General features: G+C 45.0%; 1 protein-coding gene across 1 annotated transcript in view; it reads right to left on the bottom strand.

Annotated features, from left to right (window-relative positions):
- The window catches only part of cfap299 (cilia and flagella associated protein 299), a gene marked incomplete at its 5' end in the record, with an annotated part of 78618 nt that overhangs the window by 37260 nt on the left and 18424 nt on the right, over positions 1-22934 (bottom strand). Inside the window, one exon of the mRNA XM_084440404.1 lies at positions 18975-19065. Within this exon, the coding sequence (XP_084296530.1) occupies positions 18975-19065 (91 nt within the window). The remainder of the gene's footprint in view (positions 1-18974; positions 19066-22934) is intronic.

Raw genomic sequence — 22934 nt, 5'->3', positions numbered from 1 at the left:
CGCCACTCAAGGTTAATTCTTTTGACCTGAAACAAACTCTCCAAATGATCTGGCATTTCTACCGTTGACAGAAGCTTTCAAAGCCTGTTTGTTAGGGACCAAACATGTTTAAGAGAAAGTGCAAAGAATGCAAACCATTTCCACAAGCCCCCAATTCAAACTGGTTGGCTGAAATGTAGAAAATGCTTCATATTTGAGTGCCCCTAATAGTGCTTTGAGGCCACTTGATATACCACACAGGTTGATGCCACTGGCAACCAAATTACTTTCTTTTGTACCTGTGTTATTTTGGTGAAGATTAGGTCTTGTTTCAGCAATCAATAGAAGTGCCACAAATGTAAAATGGTGTGTCTGATGTAGGATTAGAAAATGATAATAGCAATACGTTTTTTTCTAATTTAACCAAGTTAATTGGTTAAAAACAATATCAGTAAAATTACTGATGCCGACGACAAATGTCATTAGGATTGACATTATTGATAGCATCCCTTAGACAATTATGAGATGTTTATTTCTTTGTTGAGTTCAAAGGTTAAAACGCTACATGCCTGGATGAACTCACTCTTAACATTGGCTTGAGTTCTAGTGAAAACATTTACTCAACATTAATTGGTTTTGTCCCAGAGAACGCTTGACAGTGTTATGGAGGATAGTTTTGCTTAATAAAGCATTGTTTATATTAAATGTAATTAACTTGCATGTGCTTGTGGATTCATTACATTTTCCAATCTATTGACAGCGAAATGGTGAACTTTGCAATGACTAGGCCATGGGTCTCCAACAGGTAGCTCGCAATGTCGGGTTTTTTTAGTTTTTTTTTTTTTATCTGACGTTTTCAGACAGCAATATGCAGTAACATAGCAGACTCTCATCAATCCAATATTGGACAACATTGTTGATTATGTTGACTATCTTGCTTTCAGCCTGTCTATTGGTCCTTATTGGAAACACAAAAAGATCAATTAATAGGCCTAGAAACTACTATTCGTGATGCCTAAAAATACTAAACTGAAGGAAATTTCACAATCACCACATGCCTAAAAATTGGCCGTGGAGCTTGTAATGTTTGAGTCATTTGGTAGCCATTACAGGTGAAATTCTTCACAATTTGACTGACAAATTGTTCGGATCACGGTGGCCGTAAATAAATGAAGCGAGGCCAAGCGTGTTGAGCTGGCACACCTAACGGCTGGTGATAATGGGCTCAAGTGGCACAAACCTCTTCACCAAACAACTCACACCTGTGGTGGTCATTAACGACGGGCACCGTTAATGACCGCTGGACTCTGAAGCAAACCAGAGCACCTCCACTCCCTGTAATTTCAATGTTATTTTACAACCCATTATCGTAAATTTCCCTTTGTGAGTATCAGTTTATGATCCGTCAGTCAGGCCCGAGGGGAGGGGTGCTCGCTGGACTCGCTCTCGGTAAGTGGCAGCTCAATGTGTCTGAGGAAGGAAAACATGCCCCCCGCGGCTGGCTTGTTTAAGGTAACCTTTCAACGGTGACTGTCTTGTTTTAAAAAGCCAACATCACAGGCTGGCCTGCCTGCTGCTTGTCACAAACAGGAAGTGACTGCTAATCCTGGTCGGCCTAATGAGCTACAGAGGAACTCTCAGTATTCCCATTGTCTTCCACATCCCGCGTCCTTGAAGTGGAGGAGAGATGAGCTCGTTGAGGAAAAAGGTCCTGTTCCTTTTAAGAGCTCCAAACGGACAAAGTTTGAACTGCTTATAACCAGGCCAACCGATGAAACGCTAACCGCTCTAAAAGTCTGGAAATGTATCTTTTGTGTTTCAAGTTTTATGCCAAGTGATTCAGGGTTGTTTCAGCGTCACTCCGTGTAGTCTGGTCGGTATGCCGAAGCAAATGAATGCTTGCAATCCGTCACGGGTACGAATCCAGCAGAGCTCCTATCAGCATTATTCTAGAGCGCTCATCCGTGACACCTGCCAAGAGCCCAGCTGCTGGGCTTGGCCCTGTCACCAGGAACGTGTCCAAGTCAAATATTGTTGTCCCAGCACCTCGTAGGGCAGTATGCTATCACAGCTCCTCTTCAGCTAGGGCAGTATGCTAATGCTATCACAGCTCCTCATCAGCTAGGGCAGTATGCTAATGCTATCACAGCTCCTCATCAGCTAGCGCAGTATGCTAATGCTATCACAGCTCCTCTTCAGTTAGTGATGTTTATGACAGGGCTCTGAAAAATTTATGGAACTCCAGTTTCCATGGAGGGAAAACGAGGAAGATACCGCGCTCACACACACACACACACACACACACACACACACACACACACACACACACACACACACACACACACACACACAGGGAGATCCCCCCCACACACATACACACAGGGACATACCACACACACACATACACATAAACACAGGGAAATACCGTACATACACACACACACACACACACACAGAGACATACCACACACATACACAAACACAGGGAGATACCGTACACACACACACACACACACACACACACACACACATACACAGGGAGATACCCCACACACACACACACATACACACAGGGATATACCCCACACACACACACAGGGACATACCACACACAGACACACACACACACACACACACACACACACACACACACACACAGGGAGATACCCCACACACATACACATAGCGAGATCCCCCCCCCCCACACACACACACACACGGGAGATACCCCACACACATACACAGGGAGATACCCCACACACATACACACACACACACACACACACACACACGGGAGATACCCCACACACATACGCATACACACACGGGAGATACCCCACACACATACACAGGGAGATACCCCACACACATACACACAGGGAGATACCCCACACACATACGCATACACACATGGGTGGGGACAAGTCAGTCACGGGCAGGCTAATGTTATCGGCTGCAGCTCTCTGGAGGAGATAGGCCGTGTCCTACAGCATGTTCCCCGTAGCAGGATCAAAGTGGATGACATAAGCCAGTGTACCCTTCAGAGGAATAAGATAAATGTCCAGGGCAGAGTCTTTATCAAAGGCTCGACTGTTTTTAAGATCCTGATTAAAGCTTTGGAGAACCCCCCCCTCCCCCCCTCCTCCCAGTGGAAATAGGTGTTCAAACATGATTCTGTTTTACTTGGCCTGGAGCTCTACTGAGAAGCTTCCTTGCGGGCTTGCCATGAGACCCAGTGACTGTGGCTTTCGCATAGCGGCACAGGGAATTCACAGTGTTTTCACTATGTTTTCTAAACCATGAAATGCACTTCAGTTCGGCCCTGCGAGAGTAAAAGAATAATAGAGACTGTGATTTCCTTTGATCTGGGCTTTCAGTGGCTCTAGAATAACCCAGAAAGGGCTTTATGGTCTGCGACAACACCATCGTTTTTCTGGCCTAATGCGAGCAGCGTTTAATGTTCCTGGGAGCAAAAACATGTTTATCTTTTCAGTCTTTTCCTGGTTTCGCAACCACGTGATATGGGCCTGTGTGTGTGTTGTTCTCTCAAGACAAGACGAGCGGATTTTTGTCGGGCGTGAGAGGCGAAACGAAGGGGACAGCCAAGCCACCGCTGCGGTATCAGCCCTGCCAGATGGTGGCTGGAATACCAAGCTGATACAGAAAAGTCAAGTGGGACGCGATGACACAACCAGAGAAACACTAGATAAGTGACGTGGGGAGAGGGCGGGTTATTAAGGAATGCTTTAAAAAGTCACATATTTAAGTTTAAAGCATAGCTACCATTGATTAACAGTAGTGTTGGCAGGGTCCAGCTCAATGGCTGTTGTAAATGGTATGGTCTCACATCTGGTTTTGGTGCTCACACCGAGTGAGGTCCCCTTTAGGCCTCCTGACATCAATAGCTGCGTTTCCATTACACTTTTTCGCAAAATAAAAGCGGTATTTCTAAAGTTTCGACAAAGTACAATTGTGACTTGCAGGTGTTTCCATTGAAAGGTGTTTTGCGCAAGAGCTGTAATTGTCGTAGTCCAGTCTCGCGACGCCACACAATTCACGCAAAGCGCAACCAGGAAGTAAACCGTGGATGTATTAAGTAAACAAACCGTTGTAATATTTGAACTTTATTTTAGCTTTCCCCTCGGCTCCGCTCGTAAACAGCATGCTTATTGTCTTCAGCGAGCCTTTGATGAGTTTGGAAACGGCCTCCTCCCTATTGTTGCCTCAAACCCACCGAGGGAGCTCATTGGTCATTACTGGCCGTGTTCATCGTGCAGTTGAGCATATCATCTGCGAAGCTCGTGGAGTTCCAGAGGTTTACTCACTGCAACGCTTTTGAGACATTCTTGTGTGCGTTGCAATATGGGCTGTTTTTTCGTGTATTATGCAAACCTAGGGCCACGTGCGCTGCTCTGGAAACCCCACAGACCACCAGTGATGTTTCGCCATTTGTGTCAGTGAAGCAGTAGAAGCAGGTCATCCAGGCGTTAGCAGGTGTATTCTGCTGATGAAACTGCAACGGGCACAACTACTACTCACGGTGCATCATGGCTGCTGTTTGTGAGCAGCTGGGTTTCACCAGCTGGATTTAGCCAATCAGCGAATCGTTGGTAGGTTTGTGACGACGTCCCGTTCACCTCCCTTAACAGTCAGGCACAACTGCATCGAATGCCAGGCTCACACATTATACATGTACTGTGTTATTACCTCCACCGCGGTGAATGTGCAGGGTGAGAGGTAATGTTTTATGTAAAAACTATAAGACTGATTTACATGAAACTCGGTGGAAGGGTGTGTCATGGGCAAACTTGGAAGCCATTAAATTTTGGAGCGGATCCACATCATGGGGGGGGGGCATCCATTCATTTTTTGAACTAAGGCTCAAGAGTGAAAAATTTACCCCATTCATTGTCAATGGGGGGTTTAAAACAGCCATATCTGGACATGGGAAGGTCACAGAGACACAGGGTTTGGACGGAAATAAACACTCAACCTAACGAACGCTGCAATACCAAACATGTCTGCTCGCACACACATGCACATGCACAGAGCCACGAATGCATTCATGGGAGGAGGTCGGTGCTCTCCAAGCACCATTCCTAGTTCCAAATAGGTTTGAATCGCACTCAGTGCGCTTTTAAAAACACATAGCAGCTATCATAGAAGCTCTGTGGCTAGCACCCCTAGTGGTGGGCTCTGGGACATCTTGTGTAATGGACATACAAATGGATGGACGAAAGGATGGATGGACAGACAGAGACAGTTTTAATATCCCCCCTCCGATTTCCATCTGGTGGGGGACAATAACTGTACCCACAATGCACCTAACCACTACACTAACGTATGAGAATCCTCCTAACCTGTAGAACAAGGACCAAACAAGCAAGGAAGCACCTCAAGCTGTAAACTCAGGATCTGGATAGTAGTAGGGCCCTTGAGTAGAAGGGACTATTCTTTTACTTTTTTGCAAATCAATTTGTAGGTCTATTGGCAAAGGTGAAAATCTGTGGCCTAGCAATTCCAATGTTTTGAGACATTATTTTGTCTTTTTCAAAATTTTGTTTTGTGCTTAGTTTTGTATATTGCATCCATAGGCTACTTTTCTGTACACAAAAGCACTTGTAATCTGCACAATAAAACACAATGCGAGAATGTTCTACTTTGGTTATTATGGCCTGTTCTTGCACTGACTGTGATAGTGATAGGTGATAGTGACTATCAATCTCAAAACATGGATTTATCTAACTTTAAATCCATGTTAAGTCATTCAAATACAAATAGGCAACTCACATAATATGAATAAGTTACCTATTGTTTCTGAAGCAAACGTGGGTGTGAAAATTCTCAATCTTCTGTTTGTCTTGCTGCAGGGATCATTACAACAAATAGGTTTATCAGTTCCCACCTATACTGCAAATAGACTAATACTGATAAAAGAAATGGCTCTAACACGTGGCCCTGTTGGGTTCGGATATTGCAGCAAGTGCTATTCATCCCCGTTCTTGCATTCCTCATTGGTTCTACACATAATGCTAGGTTGCAATAGACACAAGTACAACGATGTGGGCTAATCATCATCATAACTAAGCTGAACTTGTTTGCTCACATTGGCTGAATGTGCATGCAAATGCAAACATTGAAAAAAATAATGTACTTGCTGAAACAAGATCTATAATTTCAAGTAGCCTAAACATTGCAGCATTGCAGCATGCAAACGGCAACCACCTACACCCTTGTTCCAATATGAGAGTTCACAGACTAAGCCAATAACATACCATGCTATTCATTTAGTATTGCCAATGACATGCATGACAAGAAAATCACATTAAAAGCAGCTTTCCATTTCAAAGGCTGGTGCTAGAGGCTAGTTGCTAAGAACCTCTGGTACAGAATGACACGCTCTTAGGCTCATGTGAATGAGTAACAGGAATTCACTGCCATATTTCAGTAAGGGACTATTTGAGGTTTGTGCCCAAAAATGTCAATAATATCACTTCATTTGTTGGCAATGAGCACAAGTCTATTTCAAACCATCTCCATATCTGGCAGGGCCTCTATACACCTGTTAGTTAGTATGCATTACAATGAGACAAAAATATGCGGAGAATTTGGCAAATCAGAAACTCGAACCTAAACTATGAGCTCAATTCGTTGGAGAGTAGATGGGATCTACTTTGAGGGAGGAAAAAAGCCACAGATATGACCATACACTCTATATGAAACCACTTGTGGTAAGCAGCTGGTCTTTTCAAGATATGAATCAAAAACATGCATTCCTGCACTTCCCCTGAATCCCCTCAGATCGTAGGGAGTGCTGAGACTGTTATTGGCCTGGAGATTGGGAGAGAGGGATGGTGGGGGCGGGGCCTGCCTCTGGAAGACATGTGACCTAAGTGGGAGAGATGCCGCGCAGTATTTACTCAGGTGGAATAATACCCAGCCAAGCAGACCAGTGTGTAGTGATAAAACAAAGAAGATTCCAAAGAATGTGCTTGGTGTGTTGCTAAGAGCGTGTGAGCGTAAGCCTACTTCGCAGATCAAGAAAACCCAGCTTTCACCACAAACAGGTCTGGCCACTCTTGATATCCCTGCCGATTCCACCTCCCCTTTGGAATGTACAAAGTTGGATCAATAACTTGGCCAGTTACTGTCACTTTGATAAAATCTGCTCTGCCACCGCGGGGCGACTGGTTGCCCCGTCACTCCCGAGGCCCAGGCGGTCGATCGACACGGCCACGGCTCTTCTCTGTCCTGGCCCCGCAGTGGTGGAACGAACTGCCCACTGACGTTAGGACAGCAGAGTCGCTGCCCATCTTTCACCGCAGGCTCAAAACTCACCTCTTCAAGAAGTACTACAACGATCCTCCCTCTTAAGCACCTATTGTATTTTAGATTGCTATTCTTGCACTTTGCCTTCAGTACTAGATTATGCTCTTAGTCACTTGTTTTAGAAAGGAGATGCACTTGTGAGTTCTGGCAAGGCTTTTCCTACGTTAACTAATTATTGTTAGTCGCTTTGGATAAAAGTGTCAGCTAAATGAATGTAATTTGATGTAATGTAATCTTGCAAAATGCTGCTACTCTAAGTTTAAAGTAGGATAAATTGTGAAAATTGTGGCCACAAAGAATCCTGTTATTATAAAATACACATTTTGTCTTAATTTTCTCTCTCTATGCTTTTCTTTATTTATTATATTACAATTTGGAATGTTATCTGGTGAGCGTATTAATCTTGCTTTGTCAAATAACCCAGAGGTATGCATCAGTGCTGGGCAAAGACTTGTCTTCAGACACATCCTTTCAGAATATCCACCTCCCACTTTACATACCTTAAATTGTTACGTATTAGTTAGGTCGGCCTAGACGCTCAAATAACTGCTCTGCAATGTTCTGGGACTGAACCTGGAAGAGCTAATCAAGTAGCCTTGGCTGAGTAATGATCATGTACTGAAAGCAAGAGGAATGAAATACGGTAAGTCAATTCCTACGGGCCCAGAAATGTTGAATTATGGATTGAGCGAGAAATCAGCAGGGTTGCCTGATCTGTTGACACTAGTGCTATTTTGCTCTTGGTGTGGTTCCACCTGCAACATTTGTCGACACAACGCATCTGCCAAACTCCAGCAACACGGTGGTCCATTTGAGTTTACATTTCACAATATCAATTAAGTACCTCTGCTTTTCCCCCTTGGCAGCACACGTTTTCTGGCAATGCAGGCCTTTCAAACACAAATTTAATCCAAGTCATCACTCATAGGGTCCAGTTTCTTTCATGTGCTCTCTCTAGAATTCACATCAGAACATGAAGGGTCAGTTGGAAATACTGCTCCGAGAGCAAAATCCCTGCACCTCACTTGGGCCCAGGAGGCCTATCCTCACAATGTCAAGGGATGGTGCTCTCAATCTACAAGACAACACAGTGTTGATGTCCAGCTTCAACAGTCAAAAACACAGCCTCCCTACGCGCGGCAGGTGTACATTCCTTGAGGGACGAGCCAGGAACCTCGCCGTGCTTCTTAACACAGAGGTTAAATGGTTCCTTACACGTAAGCGAGCACATGTGCCGTGTGTCAACCTGACAAATGATGGCTGCGGATGGGAGTTGCAGGAATAACAACATCACGATGTCCGCGAGTAGATGAGACAAGATTCCACTGCCAGAGCAGATAAGCAGGTGCACTCTGAAGCTATCAAGTGGCTGGGGATGAAAGGCATGCAGAGGGAAGAGGATGTAAAGGATGTTTGATACCAGGAACGCCTGATCTCAACCCCAGTGCCATAGTGCAAACAAAGATGGTGCTGATGTCTTTGAGTGGGCAAGAGGAAAGTTCAAAAAGAAACGTCGGTGTCCAGTGAGTCACACATCATAGCCCACCTGGTCTGCGGTATGTTGTTATTGTCATATTGTTGGTATGTTGTTATTGTCATATTGTTGATACGTTGTTTGGTTTTCTTTCAGGAACAGACTCCACCTATGTCGAAAAAACATTTAAAGGCAGTATCTTGAGATAGAGTACATTTAATTGTTTTGCTGTATTCGGCAATTGCTTTTAGAGTAATTCTCTACATTTTGGGGTGACGTAGTGAATTCAGACATCAAATTTGTGAACTGCCATTACACTACACACATTGCCTCCGAAAAGTGGTCAGATAAGAGCCCTTGATTACAATGTAAAACCACATATTCTATCCCCAACCTTTACCAATCAAAATACATGTAATGACATTAGATTCTAGTCTGTCTGTAGTAAGACGCCCCACACACACTCTCGGGAGACAACCTCCCTGGTTGTAGAAGTAATTACAATGTCAGGGAGGACAAAGGGGCCCATTTATGTTAAGAGTCCAGATAAAGTGAGACTTTGCCAGTCCCCTATCCACTCCAGTAGGCTGTGGATTACATAACATATCAGGTGACGGGGGTCTTGAAACGAGGGCCCCATTATCTGTTGCAGGGTGAGACATTTCCCGCTGTGAGACTCCGCAGAAGACAAACAGCTCAATCAGTGGCTGATTGACAACGCCCGCTGGTATGTGTGATGTCATGTGCTGCTGTCGTGGGCACAGTGCTGTTGTCAGAGCAGAGCTAGCTCTCCTTGGGGGACCCTTTTGCCTGTGACTTAGTGTAGGGTCTTAGGCTAATAGAGAACAATGCACCAGAGACAACCCCTAATACCTAAAGAAAATACCAGAATCCGTACAATCATCTCCCTCCCTATAAATCTCCCATGGCAGCCAAAATGAGCTCCTTAGAAGAGCAGAGCATTACATTCGTACTTCATAAAGTCCTGCAACTCCCAGATGGCCTCCACATAATGGAATCGTTCCTTTGATACAAAGTACAAAGCCTATTACAACTCCCCATCGTCCTGAGAGCAAACCCAGATGATAGATGTTTCGCCGGGGACGGTCCACAACCCAAATGAGTTCCGAATGTATTAGAAGAACCACCCCTTCCAACCCCCCCCCCCCCCCCCCACCAAAAAAGAAACGTGCGAACGGAGAGAGAGCCCTGAGACAGGCTGGAGAGATTAGATTAAGTGTATCCCTTTTCATTGGCTCTGAAAACGGTCCAGAGGCCACATATCTGGGATGATGTCTCGGGGTCCCTGCAGCTGCTCATTAAAAGGGCGGAGCGGAGGAAATCGTTAAAGAGGGCCACTTCCAGGCACTCGGTGTCGGTGGCAAAAATAAAAGAGGCAAGGGTCGCCCCCGTGCACGCCAGGACGGGCACGCCAGATTGTGTGTGGATTTGATTTCGCGGGGGAACTGGCATTTCATTCGCCCGCAGGCTGACATCCTTCCAAATATGTTCTCTGGGGGACCGGGTGTTTGTAATTCCAATATCTTAAATGTTACATTTATTGCTCTTTCATTGAGGGCAAAATATTAGGCCGCATGGGAAAACCCTCAGCCCTGCCGGCCATTAATGACAGCTGGGGCTTCAGGATGAAACCTCAGTTAGGCCCAATCACTTCAAATATGTGCGACTATGTGGAGAGATCAGATTCTATTTTAGCATATGGAGAGGAATTTCTCAATTGCTCTCTGAAAATACTTTTTCATCTGTTTTTCTCTCTCGATGCCTCTATGGCATATATGGTATTCTGAAATGTGGCACAGCTGCAAAATGTGCATATTGGGCCAACACAAGACATAATGCTTTGGCTATCCCTATCTTTTTATAGACTCAGACACCAGCCATGAAATGTGTATCTTGTAATCGGCCAATAATAATATGAAATGTTATGGCTTTCTTCTAGTGCTGCAAGTGTGAGAAAACAGAGCAAGTGAACAGGTCAAACCCAAGTAATACTGTATCATTGCTCTCCAAAAAAAGTGTTTCTCTCAAGAAATAGATCCAAGTTGAATATATTTGGAAGATTTTTCATTTTCATTTCAAATCCCTGTGAAACAACGAAGGTCAGCCAAACCTGTACTATTCTCACACATCACAATGGCGGATTCTCCACACAAAAAGTGCTCTTTTGTTCCCTTGATGGATGGGTCACAAACTGGTGGGGCCGGGTACCCACCTCTTCAAAAAACCCCGTGACAGCATTCAAGTCAAGGTCATCCGATAGCCCTGCAGGACTCTTTCCTTTCCCGGGCCGTCCACGTTGGCCTGGCGCTTTGAAATCAAACTTGCTATTGTTGTTTTACTGCCCATGACAGGGACAAAGGGCCGGACAGCAGGGACTCACACACGGCCTGTAATGCAATAGGGCTGGGAAGTCCTCTTTAATTTCAATGCTATACTTGATCTCTGGGCTGCATGACTGACCACCTTATTATCTATAGCGACGGGGCTTATCAATACAGCCCCGGCTGGGTCCGCGGACCAAAGACAAACGCTTCCTTTGTACAGGAAGTCCCCAAGGGCGAGGGACACGCAGCTAAAACCAACCGCTAAATACCCCGGCTATAAGGGTGGGGCTGGGGGTGGGTTAACAAAATCTCTGGCCTCCTAAAATTAAAACGAAATGTAAATGAAGGGGAAATGTTATAATTCTATAGATTATTTTAAACCGAATCTAAGTCGCCCAGTGTTAAAACCTGTGGGAGACTTTGATCATAAATCATGGTGGAACACTGAGGCTTGGGGAGTTTCAATTCACTGAAATTAAAAAACGGTTGTTTCTTTGTCACACAACAAACCGACTGCCTCAGCGATAGCTTTGTGGGCGTGGCCAGAGTGATAGCTTTGTGGGCGTGGCCAGAGTGATTGTACTCATGCACACTTCATGGTGAGGCATGGTTTGCCAGGTGCTTTGTTTTTAATGATTAATTTCCCTTTCACTACCAATGAAGTGATGGCTTGAAAAATGACAAACGAAACCTAACCATTTTGCCATCAATATTGCCCATTAATATTTACTTTCAGGGTATATTGCATATCCGAAGAATCATTAATCATGGTGGAGAACAAGATTTACTGTAGATCACATCAAAATTATGCATGTTCTAGCCTACCTTTTTACATGGATGCAAAGTAACATTAGGCAAACAATATGTCCATTTAGGCTCATAACAGTACGACAGTAGAATAATCGTACCATCTCTGCCTTGAGCAGCTGCACAATATCTGCAATAAATCAACTTTTAAAAGTCAATTCACTGTTTCAGAGGTTAAATAAGAACATGGTACCGTAGGCTATTTCAATTTGATGGCGCAATGTCACCTCTGACATCATCAAATCCTCCGGCAAACCCCCCAAAAAAGGGGGTTGGTAGTGTAGTGGGACACCTACCATTTCACATGTGTACCTCCAACAATGAACACCCTCCGGCGTTCTGTGCAGGTGTGACCTGGATTTGATTTTTTTTTTTCTAAATCGTAACTCCTTACCCAGTGTAAATAAGGCAAAACCTGCCCAGGTGCACCTTTTGTTTGTGTGTGACTTCTGGCAGCGGAGGTGCTTTCGCAACAGGGCCAGCTGAAGAAAACCCCCACAGTGCTGGCCAGGCGGGAAGGGCTTACAGGCTCAGCTGATGAGAAAGATAACGTGGGCGTCGGGAGTTGTTCAAACAGCCCAGAGGCCGGGTGTTCGTCACGACCAAAACAGAAAAAAAGCGTTTAACTAGAGTGAAGTTATTATTTTGCACCTAATTCGGAAGGCATGCGGCCTCTGGCTTTGCAAAACATCCAGAGCAAGCGTGTTAGAGAGGAGATAGAGAGGGGGGCGTGCGGCCCAGACACAAAGGGAAGACGGGGCAGTTCATTAAGAGTCCCTTCCCCTATCCATCTTTTGTGACGCTTCTGGGGGTCGGGGGAAGATAGAGTGACCAGGATGTGTAGACACTGACAGGTGTAATTTCAACCTGACTTGAAAGGCTGAGTGTCACATAAAAGGAGGATAACAGGGTGACTCCTTGATGAATGGAAGAAAGATGACACACATTTCTGTCCCTTCTTTTCCTCTCGTTTCCAACAGTTCTGTATCATTACCACCAAACAATGATGGATATAGCATGATAAATTAGCTTGGGGATCTTTTGAGCAATGTCTGCTGGTTGAGCTCACAATAATGCGTGCAGGCGTGATATTATAGAATAATCTAAAGTTAGACAAACAAAAAAAAATTGACGTCAAGTCTTGAGTCCAAACAAACTAGTGAATAAATGTCGGATTACTCAAAGATGTTGTTGGCCAAAATCTTGGATTCCCGGAACACGGTTACACAAAACTGTGAATGTGTGCATACTGCAGGTACAATATAGACTTTGGCCTGGCTTCAACCGAGCTAACATGGCCATAGCCCTCCAGTTTGGGAAAAAAAAATAAACTCACTCTGTCTTGATTTTTACATTCTATACAATAAACTGAAATGAACAAACATTGAGCATAAGAATCATTCTTAGAATCACGGGTAGAAAGTGAATAACAAGTGTGGAAGGAGAAGTGTTTTCCTTGTGATTAGGGGAAAGCCTTGTAATTGGCCGAGGGGACGTTCGGACCTGGAATGTGTTACGGGGGCTGATCCCCTGGCCTAAGCAGTGAGGCTAGGGGCTTCCTCGGGCTGCGCTACCCAAGCCATGTGTTTCAACAGCCCTTCAGGAGAGCTCAAAGGGAGGGCTGCCCAGTATACCTTACACCACTGGGTGGTCCGTTATTGAACCTTATCAAAGATTAGACTTTAACGGGTCTCTTTCATGAACAGGACTTCAGGCCCAAGTGAGGTCAAGGGAGGGGAAAAAATCCCAACCATGTTTTGTTGAATTTGGGCTATGACTAATTCTGTTGCTGAACATTCTAGAAACATAGTATAGCCTAGAATCTAGGCTAAGGGTTGTGTTTAACTGCATTGCAAGAAGAAAAGACATGAAAATAAGTGGTGTTCTGCTCTTTGGTCAAGAAGATTGCTGGTCATACAACAGCCTTTTCTCACACAGCGCGGAGCAATGCCTCCCACATGAAGGGAAAGTACGATATTGATCTATCAACCATGAACAGCCCTGATAGGTGGTCCTGATTCACAATCGGTGCACTCTTGACAGAAAGTTCATGTGACACCTCTATATAAAAGCAGTGTTGATCGGGGTGACAATATTCAGTGATCTCAACAACCGCAATACTGACTTTAAATAGTGCTCATGCTCATTGAAAGAGGCTCATTGGATTTGAATGTTCAGCGTAGTGAGAAAAAGCTCAGGTCATTGCAGAAACTAACTTGGGCAAACATTTGACTCAAAGTGAATTGTCAATAGTCAATTTAAAGTACCATTTAAAGTACTATTTTGGACTTTAGGGCCTATTCTCAGTCTGTCTTACATGAACTTGACAACTACAGTGAAACAATAGTATGATAACAAGTCAGTTTGGTAATTAACTAGCTCCTTTGGTTGCTAAGACCGTACAAATGGTGATTATATTTCCTGGAGGAACTGTAATGACATCTGATAGTTAACATGGGTGTGGACCTGTAAATGAAATGGAAATTGTCTTGCCTTTGATTCCCAGCAATGTTTCCTACCCCTGGATATGACCTACTATTGTTGTTATATATATATATATATATATATATATATATATATATATATATATACACTTTTATAGCTAAATCTGTTACTTGTTTTACGATGTAAACATGAATATAAAAGGCCATTCGCTCTACATTAAATTTCATTTTCCACAGCTGGTAAAAAAATAATAATCCATAAGGAGAATGTATGGGCCGTTATAAAGCCACGTACAGTATATCTCGTATATGCCCACACATGGGCAAATGTTGGCTGGAATACATTTAAGTAACGTAAACATACCAACGAGGTCAAGCCTCGTCAAACTGTATTAAGATTACCTGTTACTCAAACAGTTTCCAAGAGAAGAGGTATTAAGTGCTCAAATGTGGGTTTGATTTTAAACAGAGGGGGGGGTGGGTGGGGGGATAAACATTTTTCCAGCACAATTTTTCATCAGAGGAAGCACTTTAGTGGGGGGGAAACAGAAAGGGGGGGAGAGATCGTGTCAGCATAATATTGTTGGTGATACACAACACGATATTTTGTTCTGCCGTTTTTTTTCCCCTCTCTTTTCTAAACACAGGAAGAGGTATATTAGACAGTGCTTGATTCACAGCTTCTTTTTTTTTTTTTCGGCCCGGGCTACAGTGGTTTCTTTGAATATCTGTGAAAGGAACAAGCTGTAACCAAGTCTTTCTAGCGGCTTCGGCGAGGCGGGTCTGAGAAGCCCGGAGAAAGGGGGCTTCTGCGTCGGGACTGTTTACACAGTCAACATCCAGTGGGAAAAATCTGTGTCTAGTGGTTCTACCTCTGCTCCCCTCGCTGCATCTCATGTGATCTGATAATTGCCAATCCCATAGGGGCAGGTAAAGGGAGGTCAAACCAAACCCCCTTTTCTCTCCGGGCCCTGCCCCCATCGACCCAGGGGTGATTCATTCACAACCTATCACCACCAGCCGGCCCTCTGCAGGAACAATGCTGAGCACGGTCCCGCCCTCAACCCCCCCCGCCCCCCCCCCCCCCCCCGTTGTATTTTGGACTATTTCACATCTAATTTCTCCAAAAGCGCTGGTATTCTAACCATGCCGAGTGGGCCCTGGGCCTGGCTGATGTGAAACGTAATGCTAGCAGTCATAATAAACAGTTAGCCCTGACATGGGAGGTTAAGTCCTCTCACAGGTCTCTTTTCATCCCCGGTTCCATTACGGAGAGAGCAGGGTTCCCCCTGGAAGGGAAGCTCATCTATCACCCGGGCTAACAGGTCTCTCAGCTGGGCCAGGCCGGAGCCTCTGCTGGGCTGTGGTGGGCCAGACTAGGGGAACCCACCACGTTCGACTGGAAACCTGCTTTTCTGCACAGCTAAAAAATGGACAAAACTGTAAGTTCAGCTAGAAGAATGTAACAGCATTAAATGAACTGAAGCAGGCTGACCAGCTGGTTGCTCGGTTGACAAACTAGCCCATTTCACCAAGGTCCAACCATATCAAACCATTCACTGCATAAATCCTGCATAACACACCCGAATAGTCTAGAACAATTTCAAATAGATCAATTATATCTTGTAACACAAGAAGATTAGCTAAATCTCCTATGTCCTTATTGGAAATCCTTCCAACAATTAAATGTGCAGGAATTTGAAAAAAAACGCCCGTAAGTGACAGCTAGTGCTGGAGAATGTGGACTACAGAATGTGTTGTGTTTTTCCAGGGATATGCGCTCCACTGATTAATATCTTCAGATAACTTTGTTTTTACACCACGCCCCCCCCCACCCGTGAATTTATGTATGTAACTGAAAAGAAAGCATGTGTGACACCCCCCGAAGCCCTGAGGTGTTCCACTGTGTCTATTTGTACAATGCTCCGGCCTTTTCTTGAGCTAATGCATTAGCATTGAGGATTAATGTCTGAACAGAGCCGGAGTGATGGGGGTAAATAAACCCTGTGACAAGGTCCGCGGACAAAGGAGGTGCCAAGTAAACCTATTGGCGGAGATATAAATAAATCGACTGCTATATTATACACAATAACACATGTAGGTGTAGAACTATAAGCTGCTGGCGGAGGCCTGAGGAAAGACCGGCGGACCGGCTGCGTATGGTGGGAGACGAGGCCTGTCTGGGGAGAAAAACCCAGTGGGACTAAAATAATCCAGACATGAACTAATTCACTCTGAGGAGTAATAAGGTATTTTAGGGCTCAGAAATGTAATAATGTTTTTGTTCTTATCCGGCCTTGGCCTGGCTAGGCAGGGTGGCAGGGAGAGGGCTGACTGGGTGGGGCAGGGGAGTGGGGCAGCAGGGAGAGGGCTGACTGGGTGGGGCAGGGGAGTGGGGCAGCAGGGAGAGGGCTGACTGGGTGGGGTAGCAGGCAGAGGGCTGACTGGGTGGGGCAGGGGAGTGGGGCAGCAGGGAGAGGGCTGACTGGGTGGGGCAGGGGAGTGGGGCAGCAGGGAGAGGGCTGACTGGGTGGGGCAGGGGAGTGGGGCAGCATGGAGGGGGTGACTGGGTGGGGCAGGGGAGTGGGGCAGCAGGGAGAGGGCTGACTGGGTGGGGTAGCAGGGAGAGGGCTGACTGGGTGGGGCAGGGGAGTGGGGCAGCATGGAGGGGGTGACTGGGTGGGGCAGGGGAGTGGGGCAGCAGGGAGGGGGTGACTGGGTGGGGTAGCAGGGAGAGGGCTGACTGGGTGGGGTAGCAGGGAGAGGGCTGACTGGGTGGGGCAGGGGAGTGGGGCAGCAGGGAGAGGGCTGACTGGGTGGGGCAGGGAGAGGGCTGACTGGGTGGGGCAGGGGAGTGGGGCAGCAGGGAGAGGGCTGACTGGGTGGGGCAGGGGAGTGGGGCAGCAGGGAGAGGGCTGACTGGGTGGGGCAGGGGAGTGGGGCAGCAGGGAGAGGGCTGACTGGGTGGGGCAGGGGAGTGGGGCAGCAGGGAGAGGGCTGACTGGGTGGGGCAGGGGAGTGGGGCAGCAGGGAGAGGGCTGACTGGGTGGTGCAGGGGAGTGGGGCAGCAGGGAGAGGGCTGACTGGGTGGTGCAGGGGCGCGGGGCAGCTGGCTGGCTCCACTAGGCCTGTCAACTCACCTCAGAAATCATATTCGGCTTTCTCTCTGAAATATTTTCCGAAAATCAAATATTATTCAATTATTTCTATTATCTAATTCTGCATGGAAAATGACACGTACAAAGGAACCACTTCTGACCACAAGAGGGCGCTCGCCACCTATTGTCGTGAGCATGCACCAAAAGAACTTTCGTGTCCGTCTGTTTACAGGATTCAACAGTTGGGAGTAACGTGTTACAAAGTACAACGTAACATGTTACTGTAACGCCACTACTTTTGGCAGTAACTAGTAATGTAACGAGTTGCTTTTCAAATTAAAATAACGCAGTTACAGTTACTGAAATTTAAATGGGCTTGTTACTTTTGCGCAATGGACAAATAGCCTACTGTACATTTCCTGTTTATGATCTAACGCCAACGTCACCCGTGCACAATGCATCAACAATCCCCAGCCCACAGGACTGACAGTTCTGGCTATGGTTCTGACAACGTGAGCTCTCTGTCATGGAAATACAGACATTATTTTCCCCTCCTTGAAATCAAGGACAATATACTGGTAAAGTGTCATCTATGTGTAGGTCCCCTTAAGGTGTGTACCCGAATCAGTTATTCTGGAAAGCACAAATGCAATGGAAACCGGTATTTTTCCTGGGATTGAAGTATTCAACTAACATTAATACCCAGTCAGCATGGGTGATATTCGGTGTAAACAGGGTCCCTTTATCAGGCCTATATCCTAGCCAACTTAAAACAAAACAAGAGGAATACCCTATAGTCCCAGTCCACTTGATCAGATTCAGTGCTTGTTTACAATGTTGCCTGCCGGCTGCCGCAAAGACGCGCTCGGATTTTATATATATATATATAGAGAGAGAGAGAGAGAGATAGACAGACAGACAGACAGACAGACAGACAGACAGACAGACAGACAGACAGACAGACAGACAGACAGACAGACAGACAGACAGACAGACAGACAGACAGACAGACAGACAGACAGACAGACAGACAGACATAGATAGATAGATAGATAGATAGATAGATAGATAGATAGATAGATAGATAGATAGATGGATAGATGGATAGATGGATAGATAGATAGATAGATAGATAGATAGATAGATAGATAGATAGATAGATAGATAGATAGATAGATAGATAGATAGATAGGCTCGGGAGGCTGTGTGACAGGCTGCTTAGCAGCCTACTAATCAAATCTACATTTAGAAGATTGATGAAGCATTTTTTCCCTAAAGTGGACGACGAAGTTTGAGTATTTATTTGACAGGCCTAGGCTCCACAGGTACTGGGAGGGGGGCAGCTGGCTGGCTCCGCAGGTACTGGGAGGGGGGCATTTCCACTCAAAACTGACACAGTGTGGATTTTGTTCCCATCCTAATGGAATGGCAGAAATATTTGGGGGGAATCCCATTGCGTAGCAATTGGAGTGCTGTAATAATGTAATAATGTACTCACATTCATTTTCCCAGTGCGGTTGGCCTCCTCGCGCTCTGCCAGGGCCTGCAGGAAGTTATCTTTGAGTTCTTTTCCTACACTTGCCAGTGTCCTGGAAAAGACAACATTGAAATAGTTTGAAATGTTTCTTTTAACCCAAAAAGGTTCATGGCGCCTTAAAGGTTCTTTATGCAAGCCTTTTACAGTCTTGCATAGCTGCATGTCGCTCTCCCCCAATCCATCAGTAATTAGTGCTAATTAGGCTGCCGCTGCTCTCCATTAAGATACAGTAACTGCTACTTAACTGGGCTTTTTCTTAGCATTCGAAGCTAACTAAGCACAGTGCATGGGTCTCTCTATAAGTCACTGCTTATAGTGCACTAAATGTGTACTGTGTAGTACATCTACTGTGTGCAAAGTGTACTAAATTTATTTGATTTGAAGATTATTTGAATACATTCATCCATGATCTTGATACCTGTAGCATTGTAGACAAAGTTAGCCATAACCCAGTTCATTTGAATGTACCTCAGACCAGAAACAGCAGACTTAATACGTTGTGAATCAAAATGTAATACTGGCAACTAAAAACGGACAACTATTATTATGAGTGAAAAGGCCTTGCTCAATGATAATACACAAAAGATTTCACATGAAAATAATTCAGCAAGCACCGACGGACCAAAACAACATAACAATGAACAAATATTTCCACATCTGGCCAAATAAACGACAAACATATTTGTAGCGTATTGTGTACAGCACATGTTTAATAAAGATAAACAAAATAAAATGGTCAGACAAATGTGTACAGGTGAAAGTCCATTTGGGAGTGTCATGGATTGTTTATTTAACTTGTTCTGATATACCAACCACTGGCTGTATCACCAACTAACTATAAGCAAATCAAATACTATTTAATACAAATAAAAAAAACAAAGTCATAGTATTATTATTCTAGACTAAAAGTCCAACCAGCGTGTCACAGACCCTGTCAGATGTGTGTCCCTGCTTTTGTTAATCACACTGGTCGGTCGGAGCTGCCGGCACCACAGGATTAACTATTTCAAGGATTAAATGATTTTGTATCATATTATGACAGCTTTTTATACTTGAGTTGGCTGGTTTCCATGGAAACATAGTTTTGGCACGCACTGAAGTTTCCACACCTGACAAAACATTGGCACCGATGTTTCAAACAGTTAACACTGCGGTACCAACCATAGAACCCTGTCACTCATCCAAAATCCATGGTGCGAATCCTCCTTCGTGGTCCACACCGAATCTGTGGAACCATCCTGGAGGCAGTAAACAACGGTTCTCAATCTCAAAGCGATTGAGAACCTTTCTGCTGCGGTTTAGACCGCTCGCAGCCCAGAGCACCTTTGGGGTGAAAAGGATTATATTTACATACAGTATGAAGTGAGGCACTTTTCGAGGTATATACACTAAGAGATCAAAAATAATGTTGTTGGATCTGACACGCGCTAAATGATACATGCTCAGCTCGGTCAGTCAGTGAAACAGACAGAGATTATATTCATTTAAATAAACCAAATCAGTCACAAAATGCCAATTGTTAGCCAAGGGTCCGCTTTCCAAACGCTGCTCTCTGAACTCTAACATGAGAGTGGTAGGCTACGTTCAAACAGTCGCTACTGTGACCTCGAAACCTGCAACCCCTAGACAAGAATGTTCTTACACATAAAGACAGCAACATTCAAGGTGGGAGAGTCCTGTCATTGAGAAACAACATCATGTTTGCATGTGGTAGGGTGACCACCGAAAGCCTCTACTGACTGTTTGCAGCTGATATTAAGCAAATGAGTGTCGGCACTAGTTCTGCACTAGCTTCAGTACTGCACTAGCGTCAAGGTCTGATATTCCTTAATGACTCCTCCCAACCCCTTGGTTGTGTTAGAAGCCTGACGCTGTTGCTCAACTTAGGTTAGCGCAGAGCAGGTGAGGCCCTCTGCTAACAGTCGCACTGCTTGGAAAGGATTTAGTGGATTTAGTGGACCATGGGCCCTCATCGTGTTTGTTCTGGATGTTGAAAAGAGACAGAGGTGAGGGGGGCGGGGGACACTGAGTACACATGACACGCCGTTAACTTTGGGCCAGGTAAACGCCAAAACCAAAATGTAGCGACACCGTGATGGTTTCTCAAAGTTTCTAAACTGACCGAAAATGTACCACAACAATACACAACGGTACATAATCCAGTAGAATTTCAACAGGCAGACATTTTTCAGTGGATGTTAATGCAAAACTGCAAATGTCCTTCAAATACTTAAATTGCATCTCATTAGTGGCTTTTGAAATGCACTGCCGTGCGACGCTAATTCTGGACATCTGTGTCTAAGATGGTCGCTTTCGAAATCTCCGAGATGAAATGAGGACCTCGCCAGCTGAGGACGAGTGTCTGCGAGGCAGAGATCGCCCAAATCACCGGACGAAGGAACTCCTGATGTGGCCCGGAGGTGTGAGCTCTTAAAGCGATTAGATTAGCTGGAGTTGAGAACTTCTCAAAACATCTATTCCAAAGCAGGCGTTCCACTGAGGCTCGAGCAGCGTGGCGGAGCCATTCTTCACAATCATTGGTTTTGACACTGTTCACTGAGAATATGTTAACATGTCACAGCGGACGACTCAAGCTGTGATGGGGTGCAGCCGGCTTGCATTACACTGAGATTACATCAACATTCACAGCTTTTTTTTTTGGAATGGGGTGTCTTTTTCGGTCGCATTTCCTTATTGAATATGCATGCAGGAGTCCTGGACTTGGCAGGTGGTCACGGTCCTGGCTGATAGCTTCTAACTGGTCAGTCTGCCCCAGCAGCAGATGAGAGGAAGTGTGCAAAAGTAGTGGAAGAAAAGAGCGTTGGATCTGCAGGAAAGGTCCATATGAACACACCTCCTCCTTAAATGGTGTGCCATCACCTGTCCAACCTAGACCTTGGCTGAAATACTATTTGAAATCATTTCAAATACTTATGAATGATCTTGCCTTGGCACAGCTGAGCCAATGGACTAGTCCCATAAACTCCACGTACAGGCACTCACGAAAAGACTAATTTGAAAGGATTTCAAATACTATTTTGACCCAGATCTGGCCTACATGACCTCTTGCACAATCAGACTAATGGCATGCCCTTATCACTGAGCCAACATGGTTTGAGGTCCACATCCTGTGACTTCAAGCGAAACTTCTAAGGAAACAGTTACTCAGGAAAGTGTTACATTTGAAAGGTTTTGAAGGACAGCAAGAGGTGATCTCTTGATTTTGGGGGTATCTGTGCTTTATGGATTAGTCTAACTGAACGGAATAATTGTTTTCCTGATATACTTCAGAAAATTCTGGAATGTTCTACACCTAGAGTCTGTCCACTGGTTCTGTACAGGGAGTCTAGGTCAGAAGCTGAAACAGATGCCCAGGGGTGAGTGTTGAGTAGATGATGTAGGTAAGACTTTATTTCCTGTGAGGGAACTCTGCCAAGACTTAACTTACTAATACTGTGGCTTCTGTTGGCATCTTACTCACGAGAAGAGAGATAAAATCTTTACATATGTGTGTTGTTAAGAGCCTGGTGCGAGTGTCAAACAGATGTGATTTAATAGGAACGCATGTAGCCCATTCAATCAGTCGCTGTATACCACATGAGAGGGAAAAAAGGCTTCCGCAAAGTCAGAGTAATCAACAAAAACGGCCCAATCATTCCTTCAACCGAAACTTAATTCTAGCAGCGGTAATATTATCATTCAAAATGGCGAGTACCTGTGGCGTTGGGGTTGTTGGCTGCTGCAGTATGACTTCCTTTATGTGTCATACATTGAAGCTTTTGATTTACCGATAAGGAAGCTGGACCACAAACATGCCATCCAAATGTGTTCGCTTTGACTGCCTTTGGAACATGCCGTTCTTCCGTTAATTACTTGTACCATATAATTAATGACCCCTGAAATAGTTTTTGAAGCAAAAGG

Source organism: Borostomias antarcticus, assembly GCF_949987555.1.
Source record: "Borostomias antarcticus genome assembly, chromosome: 6".
NCBI classification, from domain to species: domain Eukaryota; kingdom Metazoa; phylum Chordata; class Actinopteri; order Stomiiformes; family Stomiidae; genus Borostomias; species Borostomias antarcticus.
Note: the sequence above shows the minus strand (reverse complement) of the source record. Positions and strands in the feature narration are given on the sequence as shown.